This window comes from Salvelinus sp. IW2-2015, linkage group LG16 (assembly GCF_002910315.2).
Source record: "Salvelinus sp. IW2-2015 linkage group LG16, ASM291031v2, whole genome shotgun sequence".
In the NCBI taxonomy this organism is placed as follows: Eukaryota; Metazoa; Chordata; class Actinopteri; order Salmoniformes; family Salmonidae; genus Salvelinus; species Salvelinus sp. IW2-2015.
In genome coordinates, this window is record NC_036856.1 from 4,755,535 (window position 1) to 4,770,471 (window position 14,937).

The 14,937-nt window shown below is 40.5% G+C and overlaps 1 protein-coding gene across 8 annotated transcripts in view; it reads left to right on the forward strand.

The window, feature by feature from the left end:
* The first annotated feature begins 10,707 nt into the window (after positions 1-10,707).
* The window catches only part of opa1 (OPA1 mitochondrial dynamin like GTPase), a 63,182-nt gene continuing 58,952 nt past the window's right edge, over positions 10,708-14,937 (forward strand). For all 8 annotated transcript variants that reach the window (XM_024003841.2, XM_024003843.2, XM_024003846.2 and 5 more), the window contains exons 1-3: positions 10,708-10,883; positions 11,620-11,947; positions 14,601-14,697. In XM_024003841.2, the coding sequence (XP_023859609.1) occupies positions 10,855-10,883; positions 11,620-11,947; positions 14,601-14,697 (454 nt within the window). In that variant the 5' untranslated portion in view covers positions 10,708-10,854. The remainder of the gene's footprint in view (positions 10,884-11,619; positions 11,948-14,600; positions 14,698-14,937) is intronic.

The following is a 14,937-nucleotide window of genomic DNA, read 5'->3' on the forward strand; positions in this document are numbered from 1 at the left end:
TCTCTGCCAGTCTGTCCCCAGCTCTGCTGTCTGTGTGCCATCTGGTGCCTGCTCTGCCTAATGACATCATTGTGAAATATTTCCATTAGCATTTCACTTCTTTCTATGAACATTTTATCAACGGTCTTTGAGATATTAGGCTACTAGAGTTCTTACTTTGCGTTTTGGTGTACTGAAATACTCTGATGTCCGTCTTTTTACTTTTTTCTGACATTTTTCTACCTGGCTGGCTGGCTGACCGGTCTAGCTGCACACACACATTTACACAACACATGCTGCAACGTTTGAAATTTTAACATAGTTTGTTTCATATTTGGCAGGCTTCCACCAATAGCTGAATTTGCAAAGCTAGCGAGCACCCAATTCCGTTTCTGTGGTGTTTGCTATAATCTTTGCTACCTGGTTAAAGGTGAAAAAAATAAAAAAAAACACTAGCGACAATTTAGCTTTTGCAACGGACCATTAATATATATTAAGCAATGGTATAAGAGAGTGTAGTTCTGTTCAGTTTGGACTTCAGTTATCGCTAACCTTATCACAGGGACTTTGAAGCACTACAGCTGCATGCTAATCTGGAATAAACTGACGATAGCAAATATTCCATCTTTGACGACGCCCATAAATGGAATGGTACTAGCTAGCTTGATAGTTAATGTTTGCTTTAGTTTGCGCGCTAGCTCTGCAAATCAGCTAGTGTGTGAACCCTGCAACATTAAAAAAAAATATATACATTGCTAAAGCGCGATTGACTGGATTAACCTCACGTCAGTATGTACACTGAGTGCCTTTCTGACAGTAGATACGAGCCCCTATTACCTTGCCAGCTAAAGAACTGGCAGTGGATCAAACCATTGTGAGGCAAAGGGCGTGGGGTCGCAATCTTGTGAAATTTAAAACGCGCTATTAAGTGTCTATAATCAGCACAAGTGCTTTCATTGCGTATTATTAATATTATTGAAATTACATAGTTATGTTTACAGTGATATATTGGGGGGACAAATCATATTTTCCCCAGGATGGGGGGTCGTGTCCCCCCCGTCCCCCCTGGGATTTCCGCCTATGCTGGATGCATTCATTACCAGTGACGACCCATCATTCAGGGCAGGTGAGGCTCCCCACATTTTTAGCAAAAAAAAAAAAAATTGTGTGCTAATCGCCCACTGTTCATTAATAATTTCTGAAGCACCATTACAATCGTTTCTGAATTTCCCTGTGAAAGCCTAACACAGTAAAATCGTATTTTTTATATTTTAGCAAGTCATGTTGGCATTAATATTGTTTACCCAGAAGTAAAATGATAGAAAATTTGTAAATTCCCGTTTACATGTGAATCTGTCCACGAGATATTATGCTGGCAATAGAACAAGCTTTCAATTGATGCCCACCTGTGCCAGATTGCGATTTATAATGGACCGTTTTTGGATTGCTTAAACAACAACAGTAATTGGTGTGATGGCGGGGATGCAGGGTTGTGTTCGAAACAAAACATCAAGCTTGCTCTAGTTCCTCAACCACACAGCTAGGAGAGCTCAAAAAGACGCGTCTTTGAGTCATAAAAGTGTATTGAAATGATTTAGGAACTGTGCAGACTTTGGAGAGGTGTGTGGCTACTTAGAGACACTAGTTCGTCCTCTCACTCAAACCCTTGTCAATTATTTGTCTCAAACCCTTGTCAATTATTTGTCTTATGTTGCACCTACCCCTTCATTTTCCAGAAATATTATTTTTATGTTAGTAAATGTTTTTCAGATTTCGTTATTAAAAAATGCCGCGGAAAGTACAGTAAATGTAAAACGCATATACAATCAAAAGTGTAATGTTTAGATTGTGTCCGGTGAACCGTTGTGACCTCAATTTTGGTCTAATAATTTTCCCATAATTACCAAACTGTTCCCTTTCAATTGCTGCCTTCCTTACGCATATGCTTTTCATATTTATTCTGTAGGAAACATTTCAATTTAGCCCTAGCCATACAAGCCAATTCACACAAGTGTAAAGGGTTAATTAAACATTACATTTAAGTTCTGTAGAGTTTAATTTATTCCAATGGAGGACTACTCCTTCAGAAGAGTGGTGGACGGTGGCTTCAGAGCCTCTCATTGTCCAATACATAACATCCGCAATCTAGTGTTTATATACAGTACATCGCTCAGCCCAGATCGCACTCTACCAGCAGAGGGAGCAAACACGCAGCCGCCAGCAGGAAAGGAGGAGGAGAGGTTGTGAGACACGTTCTCCACATGTTGGAGCCAGTGGCAGAACTAGAGTGTTATACATGGGGTGGCCAGGGSGTGGCCAAGGCTACTTCAGGGGGTCCATAGACCATGACAGAAAATGTGTGTGTTACCCTAAGCTGGCATCTAAGGAGCATGAATGAATCCTATGATTGCTGATTAGAGGTAGAAGTGATAATTCACTTAACTCGGAGTTCTTCAATGTGGCAGATACTGTGGTCCAAAAGGGTTGCTTCACTAGAATTATTTAACATACTATGAATAACCCTCGTCTCTACCTCCGAACTGCAGCTCAATTTCTTACTCACATACTGGAGACTTGGGTCACTATTTTCATGAATATATAATCTGGGTCTATAAATGTTGAACATCCAAAATATTTTCAGAAAATAAAGCTCAAGCACCAAGGAGATAAGATAGCATTTGTGTTACATAAAATTGCATAGTTTATTTACAACAAAAAAACACACTGCAATTTGACATACCAAGTATCAAGCAGAAATGGACTTGAAAAATTATTTGGGAGCCCATCAATATTACAGACTTACAGTATCATAGTTATGTTCATATATATTATGTTAACTAATTGCTAAGAAAAGTTTTGGAATTGGCCTAATCAAGACTAAATGACATCTGTGTGACATGATACACTTTGGATTTATGATTTTAGAATGTCAGTGTACTAGCTAGTACACAGTGCAGGTTTTAATCATGAGCAGAGGAATCGCCTAAGTACCAAATTTATCCTAGGTAGATTTAAAACAGCATAATTCTGCGGTTCTGGTGAGAACTGGCAAAATGTTTCACAAACTTATCCATGTTGAGGGAGCGTGCCTCCTTGACTCAACACTGAGAAATCCGAGGTGACTTAACCTGTCATCGACCACTGTTGTCCTAAGGTGGGTTTTAATCTGTTTTAAAGCTGAGAAGCTTCTCTCGCAAGAAGCACTGCTGACTGGTGTAACAACAGAAATCTTGCAAAGTCGAAATAGCTCATGGAAGACCTCTTTTATAAGGTTCTAGAAACACAACAAAGTCAAGGAGAGTAGACGGCCTGTCCCTTCCACTTTTCTCTCTCCTATCAAGAAGCCGCTTGGTTTGACGAACCTCATGTTTGAGGTCCTTCTAAATCTGACTCAAAGGTCTGAGCAAATGCAAACAGAGGCTCCTCATTCAAGAATGTTGTACTCTTTGGGTTGAGAGACTGGACCCCTTGCYTTATCTRGCAATTCTGCTTTGAAAAACACTTCTGCAGCTCAGCTGTGAGACTGTCAAGCACCAAATAAAAGATAGCTCCTTGGAAGCTCTCACCATCACTTTTGTCACTATTTTTCTGTCCTACAGTGCTCATCATCATGTCTTTTACACACTGTTTGTACACTTATTTTGCAGTGCTCTGCAATCTCTACAACCTCATTCCATAGTTCTCCAAAGTAACCCTCACTTCTGTAGTCCTGTAATGTGTCTAAGGGCACCTACTAGATCCACAGCCCTTGCRAGGTCAAGAGAGCTTGATTGGAGCATGTCAGAAAGACATTTGGCATCACCAACCACTTTACAAAAGGTAACCAAAATCCCTATGAAATGTAAATCTATCTGAGAAAGAAGGCCCTTTGCCTCCACTAATCTATCACCACTATTTTCAAGTGTGATATCCTGTAGCACTCTCAGAACTGCTGAAAGCCTGTCCCTCAGATTACGGCATGCCATGTATATGCAGGCCCACCTTACATCCGTAAGTCTCTGTAGTTCCCTGGTCTGCTGCTGTGGATACAGCTCTTTCTGAACTGCAACTTGAGATGAACGTARGAGCCAGATACAAAGTTATAAAGCTTCTGCAGGAGAGAAAAACAGGGAACTGCCTCAGGCACTGATTTTACAGCATCGACAAGAACCAAATTCAAACAATGTGCATTACAGTGCACATAAAATGCTAATCTTGCACTGTTTTGAATCCGTACAGACACACAAGAATGCTTTCCGCTCATGACGGATGCACCGTCATAGCCTTGCCCCACAAGATTATTTCTGTAGTCCAGACCATGTTTTTCAATTATCATTTTTGTGAGACCTGTTGCATCTAAGCTTTCAGCTGACTGAAAGTAGAAAAAGCTTTTGTGGATGGCCCCGTTGTAATAGTACCTCACAACTAAAGACATTTGTTATTTTTTCTTTAAATCTTTGGTTTCATCTGCAATTACACTGAAAACTTCTTTTTTTTACCTATCTTATTATTTCACTTTGTACCATCTCAGCTCAGCCCTCAAGAACTTTGTTCTGGAATTGGTGGCTTGTGTACTTAGCATTGCCACATGCATTCATCCTTTTCTCTATGAGAGGGTCATGCTTTGCTATTTCTTCTAAGATTGTCAAAAAATGACCCTTGTCGTGAGAGTCATCAGACTCTCGATGACCTCTCTGCGCTATATTTTGAGTGGCAGTTAATAGGAGCCCATCTGCAATTGTTTAAATGTAAGTACAGTTTTCCTCCACTTACTTTTTCCYGTCCTCATTTATGACATCTAACATGAATGAGTTGCTGTCAATAGCCCTTTTATYCTGATTCCAAGCATACACAGCATTGATATGATGCTCTGCCTTCGAATGGAGCTTAAACCCAGAATCTTCAAATAGCGCCTTTTTCCAGTTACAATAACCTGACTGTGATGTGAAGGCAGATTCAGGTGTATTGGGCAGAGAAAAATGCATACAGGCCATGAATTGTCCTTATTCCAGGAGCTGTTGAAAGCCCTTTTCCGAGTACCATGCTGAGTTCTGGGAAATGTTTTCAAACACGGCTGTACAGGACCCTCTTCTCTGGATCTTGAAATGTCTGAATTACACGTTAAATAATGTGTCATATCTCTATGGAAATTTATAATTAAGGCATCCACAAGATTAGATACTAACAGCTGCTAACTGAAATGTGTAGTTTAAAGTATAGGCCTGGCTTACCATTGTGTCCTTTTGGAACAGAAGTCTGATATCTCTCCCTTTCTTTTCATGTTTAATTGACCCTATACAAAAATAAGACATGTAAGCATCCAATTACCCACATTTTTGTCCAATCTCAATCTTAATTACACATCCCCATTATCATAACTGTACCTTAAAATCAACTACCAACCAACTGTKAGTTACTAGTTAGATCATGTCTAGCCCTACAGTCGTGGCCAAACGTTTTGAGAATGACACAAATATTAATTTCCACAAAGTTTGCTGCTTCAGTGTCTTTAGATATTTAACATTTAACATTTAAGTCATTTAGCAGACGCTCTTATCCAGAGCGACTTACAAATTGGAAAGTTCATACATATTCATCCTGGTCCCCCCGTGGGGAATGAACCCACAACCCTGGCGTTGCAAGCGCCATGCTCTACCAACTGAGCCACACGGGACCACGTGTATTTTTGTCAGATGTTACTATGGAATACTGAAGTATAATTACAAGCATTTCATAAGTGTCAAAAGCTTTTATTGACAATTACATGAAGTTGTTGCAAAGAGTCAATATTTGCAGTGTTGACCCTTCTTTTTCAAGACCTCTGCAATTCGCCCTGGCATGCTGTCAATTAACGTCTTGGCCACATCCTGACTGATGGCAGCCCATTCTTGCATAATCAATGCTTGGAGTTTGTCAGAATTTGTGGGGTTTTATTTGTCCACCCGCCTCTTGAGGATTGACCACAAGTTCTCAATAGGATTAAGGTCTGGGGAGTTTCCTGGCCATGGCCCCAAAATATCGATGTTTTGTTCCCCGAGCCACTTAGTTATCACTTTTGCCTTACGGCAAGGTGCTCCATCATGCTGGAAAAGGCATTGTTCGTCACCAAACTGTTCCTGGATGGTTGGAAGAAGTTGCTCTCGGAGGATGTGTTGGTACCATTCTTTATTCATGGCTGTGTTCTTAGGCAAAATTGTGAGTGAYCCCACCCCCTTGGCTGAGAAGCAACCCCACACATGAATGGTCTCAGGATGCTTTACTGTTGGTAAACTGATGGTAGCGCTCACCTTGTCGTCTCTGGACAAGCTTTTTTCCGGATGCCCCAAACAATCGGAAAGGGGATCCAGCAGAGAAAATGACTTTACCCCAGTCCTCAGCAGTCCAATCCCTGTACCTTTTGCAGAATATCAGTCTGTCCCTGCTGTTTTCCCTGGAGAAAAGTGGCTTCTTTGCTGCCCTTCTTGACACCAGGCCATCCTCCAAAAGTCTTCGCCTCACTGTGCGTGCAGTTGCACTCACACTTGCCTGCTGCCATTCCTGAGCAAGCTCCGTACTGGTGGTTCCCTGATCCCGCAGCTGAATCAACTTTAGGAGACGGTCCTGGCGCTTGCTGGACTTTCTTGGGCGCCCTGAAGCCTTCTTCACAACAATTGAACCGTTCTCCTTGAAGTTCTTGATGATCCAATAAATGYTTTATTTAGGTGCAATCTTACTGGCAGCAATATCCTTGCCTGTGAAGCCCTTTTTGTGCAAAGCAATGATGACGGCACGTGTTTCCTTGCAGGTAACCATGGTTGACAGAGGAAGAACAATGATTCCAAGCACCACCCTCCTTTTGCAGGAGGGTGGTGCTTCAGGAACGTGACAAATTGTTAATAACAATTGAGTTCAAGTACAAAAATCTAACTGAGTTAATGTATTTCAAACTGCTGAATGTTAACTTGCTGAACACTGACAGCTGTAGCCTACTAGTTACCCCACATTAGCTAAACATTCAAATACTGTAACTTACGACACTGCACTGTACATTATATGCTTGTATTACTAGCACAGATGTAAACATAATGTTAGGCTAAATTGGGAACCGATCTCTCTTATCTGGTTAACTGTCTGTTAATGGAGCCAAATGTCTAACGTTAACTTGCACAGCGACTCAACTTTCGTAAAAGTTGTTCAGGAAACCTAACCCGATGCTAAACCTTAAAACTTTAAAAAAATATGATGCTTTCGCTAATCGCGAAAAGAGCTTGTGGAAATATTATCTCTTCTTCTTCTGTATGTTCTTCTTCTGTATCTCGCAACCAACGTTAATATTCTTTCTTCCTCGTCCTCGATTTGAAAAACTGTGCCGCCGAACATCAAAATAAATGCTTCTTTCAACAAGAGGTGAAATGAGAGGTCAATCAGCATCAAACTGCCAGTTGCGAATTAAATTTTGGGGTGGCCAATCAGATGTCAGGGATGCCACCCAGGACACCCCTCTGGCTCCTTTATTTAATGGGAGAATCATTAAATCATTTGAACAAATGTCAAATCAAATCAAATTTTATTGGTCTCGTTCATGATTAGCAGATGTTATTGCGAGTGATGCAAAATGCTTGTGCTTCTAGTTCCGACAGTGCAGTAATACCAAACAAGTAGTCTAACAATTCCACAACAACTACCTAATACACACAAATCCAAGTAAGGGATGGAATAAGAATATATACATATAAATATATGAATGTGTTTGTTGTATTCTGCTCAGTTTATAGTCTGCGCCCCAAATGTCACCCTATTCCCTTTATAATGCACTATTTTTTGTGTTATTGTGTGTGTGTGTGTGTGTGTGTGTGTCAGTGGCGGTTGGTGCCGTTTAAGATGAGGGAGGATGATTTTTTTTCATGAGCATGGCCTTATTTCCATTACAGCATATTGGATGATCAGGATTGGGGAGTAACGGGCAACTGTAATCTGTTACTTTACCAGCAAAAATATTGTAATCAGATTACAGATACTTTCGAAAAACTAGAGATTACTTCGAGGATTACTTTTAATATCACTTCTCTGTTTTCTCAATGACATTCAAATCAGCATTGAAAAAAGGCGCAAATGTAAGTTTGTTCCACCTGAGCGAGTCTGACCACAAGTCAGAGACCACTATGATGACACACCAAATGTGTTTGATGGATAGCGGGAAAAGAACAGGAATGGGCTACAATGCAAGCTATGTCTTCCAATGATGCGACTGCTGTTGGCATCCAAAGATGATCCAATTTGAATAAACGCTTGGAGGTAAGGATGACAGCAGTGGTGTAGTCTACGGCGATACAGATATCACCTATTATTGATATCTACATAGCGCATTGATGTGAATCACACTGCTGCTCTCTCATTTAGCTATTTGCGCCTTACGGATTGTGGTTGTTGTGGATTGCTTTTCACAAATCTAAATGTGTATTTGAACCCAAAAATGGTTGAATTCAAGAAGTTTAAGATGCCTATCAATCATTGTTTTTGAAACCAGTAGACAGCCAGTGGAAAATGCGCTCTTGCAACAGCTGCATAGTGCAGATCCCATCCTATGGAATAACAGCTGCATAGTGTGGATCCCAGCCTATGGAATAACAGCTGCATAGTGTGGATCCCAGCCTATGGAATAACAGCTGATATTATTGATTCATGCTGATATTTAAAAAAAATCCATAGGTTTAATGGACACATGTTCAAACTCGCACACTTTTGATAGACTTAAAGGGGCAATCTGTAGTTCCTACATTCATTTTTGGACTTATAAATTATATATTGTKTATTAATGTAAAGATATAATTGAGTCGTATTATTATGTGTAGTAGAAAGCGATGGATTAGAAGAAGCCTACATAACCAACCCATAAAGTAACATTTAACATCCATATATGGCCAGCTATGTCCATTTTAACATTGATTTATCCTGCAATAGATGTTGTTCAATTGGTAACATACATTTTTGTCTTCTCTAATGTAATCTAAATGTAACTGAATGTAATCAGATTACGTTACTGAGTTTGGATAATCCAAAAGTTATGTTACTGATTGCAATTTTGGACAGGTAACTAGTAGCTGTAACGGAATACATTTGGAAAGTAACTTACCCAACCCTGTGGATGACTGTCATTCATATTCCATTCACCCAGTTCAATGTAACAGCGATTGGTTTAGGCTACTACATGTTACTCAAATTTTTCCTATACCCATTATGATGTTGCTACAACCTAGCCTATGAATGAAAGTTTACAACGTAAGTGCACACAGGTCGAGAGAAAAATTTGAGGTGACAGACAGTGACACATTCAATACCGCCTTGAACACTCRAGCTGATCTAAGGTGTAATCATGAGTCCAACAGCTGCAAACGAGAYTTTCTATTGGACAAATTCGGGTATGTTTATCCCCGTTTTGTTCTGTTTGCTTCCATTTAAGAAACGTTTTCCACACAATCGGCAGAATGAATACACCCCTGATAAAGCGTAAACACAGTTCACTTTCATAGCAGCCACATTGTATTCCTTCTCTCATCTATGCGCTCTCCTCCTCTCACCTTTTCCCTAAACTTGTGGACTTCAATGCACAACACATCAGATGTATGTGACCAGGCGGAAAAAGCCAAACAATATCATAACCGCTACACACAGCCAACATCATTGTCACCATATTAGCTAAAGCAATGTCATAGTTAACATAGCTAATAGAACTAACGAGTTAGTAAACTCGCTACAATCATGCAGTAACGTTACAGTGTATAGTCAGTAAGCAGTTTAGCACTTACACCGGCGGTCCCAGTGGCAATAAATTAGTAAAATTAAAGCTTACCTTGACTTGGAAGAGTTCCAGTGTTATGTTGGACAGTCATAGCCACCTAGCTAACATAGCATCTCTCTATTTTGGCAGGGTGTTTGAGTAGGCTAAACTAGCTACCTGCATTTGCTAGCTAAGTAAGTGAAACTGAAAAAAAATGACAACCTCTCTCTCTCACTCTTGCTTCTTCTTCGTATTGGAAGAAATTAATTTGTTCAAAACTGTTCAACTATTGTCTTTCTCTCTCTTTGAGTCAACTACTCACCCCATTTTATGCCCTGCAGTGCTAGCTAGCTGTAGCTTATGCTTTCAGTACTAGATTAATTCTCTGATCCTTTGATTGGGTGGACAACATGTCAGTTCAAGAGCTCTGACAGGTTGGAGGACGTCTTCCAGAAGTTGTCATAAGTATTGTGCAAGTCTATGGAATGGGGTGAGAACCATGAGCCTCCTAGGTTTTGATTTGAAGGCAATGTACCCAGAGGAGGACAGAAGCTAGCTGTACAAATTGGACATTGTAAAAATTGGAGGGTTCAGAGAGCGAAGCAATGACCCATCATAATTGTACAACATTGAGGAGTCATGAAGTTGATATTGTGTATTATTAGACCATCCACACCCTAGAGTATGAGTAGTACTGGATTTGTGCTACTTTTTCAGCAATTTTGGGAGGTCCACAGCTTCCATGGAAGAACAATTAAGACACAATGGTGTTTTTAGTCAGATTACAGTGTGGAAATTCTTACTATAAATGTTTGAAATAATAAATTATCCAATTGATTTACATGTTGACAAATTAGAGAAAGTGTAATATCATATGAGATGTGATTGAGTATGTACGACTGAGATACTGTGTAGGAACCTAAACCACCATAGACTGTGTTTTGGCAGTGCTAATTTGGAGGTTGGACTCATTGCCGGGAAGTAGACCTGTCATTCCGATTTCTTGCCGTGTCCTTGTTAGCTAGCTAGCAATAACCAATGTGTACCATCTGGAAAGATGATTTAAATAGTGCCTAAGCGTGACTTTATAATACATTTGCACTCACCCCTTGTTGGTAACTTAATAGCAATAGCTAGCTATGTTACGAGTTGGAAGAGCAGTGGCCTGGTAAGTGGGGTAATAATATTTCCAAAAGATCAACCTTTAGCGCCAGCTGGCTAGTTTAGCTAGCTAGGCTATATCCAGCTAGTTACCAATGCTGACCACAATACTAGCTAGACAAGTTAAACAATTATACATAGCTAAACGTTTTCAAACAGCAATAGTTGATGGCAATGATGTACAACTTCTAATTAAATGACTGTCTAACGTAGCTAGGTAACGTTAGTTGGCTAGAGCCGGTAGCGGCTGATTACGAAAATGTTTATATTCCTCTGTTGATAGTCAGGAAGTGGGTTAACTGGCCATTAGCTAGTTAACGTACGTTGTAAAACAAATGGCAATCACTGACAAGCGGCCTGCTCGTAAATAGTTTTCCAGCTAGCTAGCTAACGTTGGATGGGGCGTGTGCTGGCCATCTGCAAAACAAAAGCAACGGCTGGCATTCTGGTAGCCAGTTAACGTTAGCCAGTTAACACAGTCAACTAAATTAGCTAGCTACTGTAGTATTTTTAGGTAACCAACGTTACTGTAGTGTATTTAGCCAGACAGGTGTTCAGCTAGCTATCATAATTMTTTCGCTTTCTTTCAATCAACACTGTCATGCCATTGTTCATCATCATGTTGTAATCTACAGTTATAATTKATCTTTCAACTAATCACACCAAACTGATGTCTGCAGAAGGTACAGTGTTGAATTTACTTGTGGGTCTTAATCCCTGACTCGTTTTCTCTGTCCTGTCAGCATGGCCTGCAAGAACCTGGTCTCCAACAACATGGGGGTGAGGTTCAGGATGCCCTTGCAGAAGCTGCACCCGCTGTCCCGTGCCATCCACCACCGGTACAACGCCAGTGCCAACCCCCAGCGGCCACCGCACTGTTCGGCAGCCCGCCACTTCACCTCCATGTCCCGGCTGCCCATGCGGCCTCCCAAGCCTCCCCCAGGTGGCCATGGCGGCTGGCGCTACCAGCAGCACCGCAACTTCTGGATGCTGCGCCTAGCCTCTAGGCTGCTCAAGCTCCGGTACATCGTGCTGGGCTCGGCAGTGGGAGGCGGGTACACCGCCAAAAAGGTACCGCACATTTGAGGTGGAGAAGAGAGAGTTGAATGTTAAGGGCCAGTATCATAGACACAGATTTTCAATTGAATGTGCTTTGTAGRCCAGGACTAGGCTTAATCTGTGCCTGGGTTACTGTCCCATAATTTTGGTAGAGAAGCTGTTTAAAATCTAGATACTGGTTGGCACTCTGACACTAATTGGCTTTACCTGCTTGGTAAGAGCATTGAGAATAACAAACACATAGATAAAGTGGTTTATTACCATTCACACTGGGCATAGGATCAAGTGATATTCAATTTGAATGCTGCTCTTGTAAACCTAATGTATGAGTCCACCTACTGTTCTTAACATCCAATGAAACCGGGGTTAATTGCTCTACAGTTGACTGCTGCTCTGCTAGGGTGTATATTTATTCAGGTCACGTGACGTGCTAGGCTGCCAGCACAATGAGATGCTCTTACGAGCGTGTTATCTCAAACCCATTTCACTATATGCACCAGGTTAACATATGATTCTGTTGAAGTTTAGCTTGTGTAGGCTAGATGTCCAGACTCCCGTCATGCCTCTATTTTTAACCCAGACTCTTTCAAGATAGAAGAAAACATAAGGGACCTTTTAAAGACTTAACCCTTTCATGTCACTTAGAATGGGAAATATGCCCTATTAAATACCATGGCATTGTTGAATACTCGTTTCTGATTGGCTTGAAGGGCATTCTAGAGCGTGCATTATTTAAGGGATAGTCTACGAATGCATAGAGCCCCAAGTTAATTAATAATCAACAGAACACAGAGCTCAGAGTTGATTATTCATTTTATACCATGGTTATAATTGAACACACTTGCTGGTAGAAATGTGTTCAACATCCAGTGAAAAAGCAGCTCAATCAGAACATGTAAGAAGGAACTATAACCATTGAATTCTATCGTGCTAGTATACCGTGTGTTATAGGGAAATAATGCACACTCTAGAATGCTCTTCAAGCCAATCAGAAACYAGTATTCCATTGTATAATTCCRTATAATGCACGGTATAATTCAATGGCTATGAAGTTCATTCTTACATGTTCTATGTTTGAGCTGCTTTTGAAAGCAAAAGCCGATTTTGAAAACATTATTGACATTGTTGAATTAGATTTTCATAATAGCAATATAGGACTAATGGTTAGCTAAACTAGCAAGTCTATTTGTTTGGTTACCAGGGCAACTACTGTAGCTACCTAGTAGGGGTGTGCTAATCTCATCGTAATCGTATCGGTTTTATCACATTTGATACTTGTAATCCTATTTACTTGTGATCAGAAAACACGGATGTGCGCTTTAAATGCCGGTAAAACATAAACAGTACAAAAAGTACAGCTCCGAGCACATCGTTATGTTCCTTCACTCATTTACACGCAATGTTCAAAGTTAAATGACCCCGACAGATGAAAATGTACATGATTTACATACTTAGTCCTATTCAATTATCAACAAAATAGGCATTTCGCCTAATGCATGGCTGGCTGGCTACTACTGCCTGCATTTATTCCAGACACAGGTTTAGATGAAGGTAGTCTACTTCGTTTGTCCCATATTGTTTCACTTTCAAGAGGAGCAAATCTTTTTTCTCCCGACACTTATGCCTCAACATTTGTACAATCAAAATAAACTATCTACATATGTAATTTTTTTTTCTAATGATCTGTCGCTCTGTAAACGTGCCTGGGCAAGAATAAATATTAATAGCTAGCAAGCATGGCTTGTATCACATCGTCAGCAATTGAATAAAGTTGACTGAAAATAACTAGATTGAGCAACGGTGACTAGCTACAGATTCTGATTCATACATGAAGGGGAGACTTGTGCCCTGGAGGAGGGGGCAGAGATGCCTGCCTGTCTGGGGGAAATGAGGGCATCTTGTTCTAATCCAATCATTGCAGCAGGCTCAACAGATACCCCGCCCGTTTCTTTATAGAAAGAACTAGCCAATAGCACTCCATACTGTTTCAGTGAAAGGGAGATGGGTGCTGGCACCTGAAAATCACTTTATTTCTATCACGGATAATTACAGAAAATACTTGCGTCGTAATCCTATTCAGAAAATTCTCCATATCAGTTATGATACTTGTCTTGTCCGAGTACTCTGCACAGCCATACTATCTAGTAAACTTGCTGGCTACTTCAGTGAATGTTGAACACGTTTCTAGGTGCAAATGTGTTGAATTTAGGGCTGGCACAATTACTCTATAACCGTGTAACTGATAGTTATGGATGAAAATAAAATAACCTTTAAAGAATTATTATATTTWTTTTTTTGTGGAACGAATAGATGCTTGAAGAKGGGACGGCCGGGCATTCGTTCATTTGAGTCCGTTTCTGCCGTAACTCTTAACAACGTGATAACTTCCTGCTTTGCTACTATGCGTACACTTGCAATGGCCGCCAGTCCACCCATTATGCCACCATTGTCTTGAATGGGGACTCCCCATTCATTCTWTTTCTATAGCTGCACATGCATTTATTTTTTTGCTGCTCTTCTAACAGTTATTACGGTGACCGTGGTCTTTTTTATGGCCAGTTACCATCATCCACAATTCCATCTTTAATGGACGTATGTTTTTTGTCCCATTATCACATATAGAATTGTAAATTGACCATATGCCACTTATGTTCTGTTCTTCCAGACCTATGAGGAGTGGAAGGATATGCTGCCTGATATGAGTGCATACAATTGGGTAATACCTGATTTTGTCTGGGAGCTGAGTGATCATATTGACCTAGGTAGGTGTGTCCCCTGTATGCCATAAAATGCCTCATTAGAAGTCTGTGAACTTGAAACTGTTAAACATCTTGTCATGTTGGTTTATTCCCTGTCAGTCAGTGCAGTGTGTGGTTGTTCAGATGTGAATTGTAATTTTTTTTTAATAAGCATTCAGACTGAGCCATTGCTATTTTTCTCTTAAACTGGAATCCTTATTGGTGAAACTGGCACGTCCGTTTTGCGATATTCCAACAACGGAG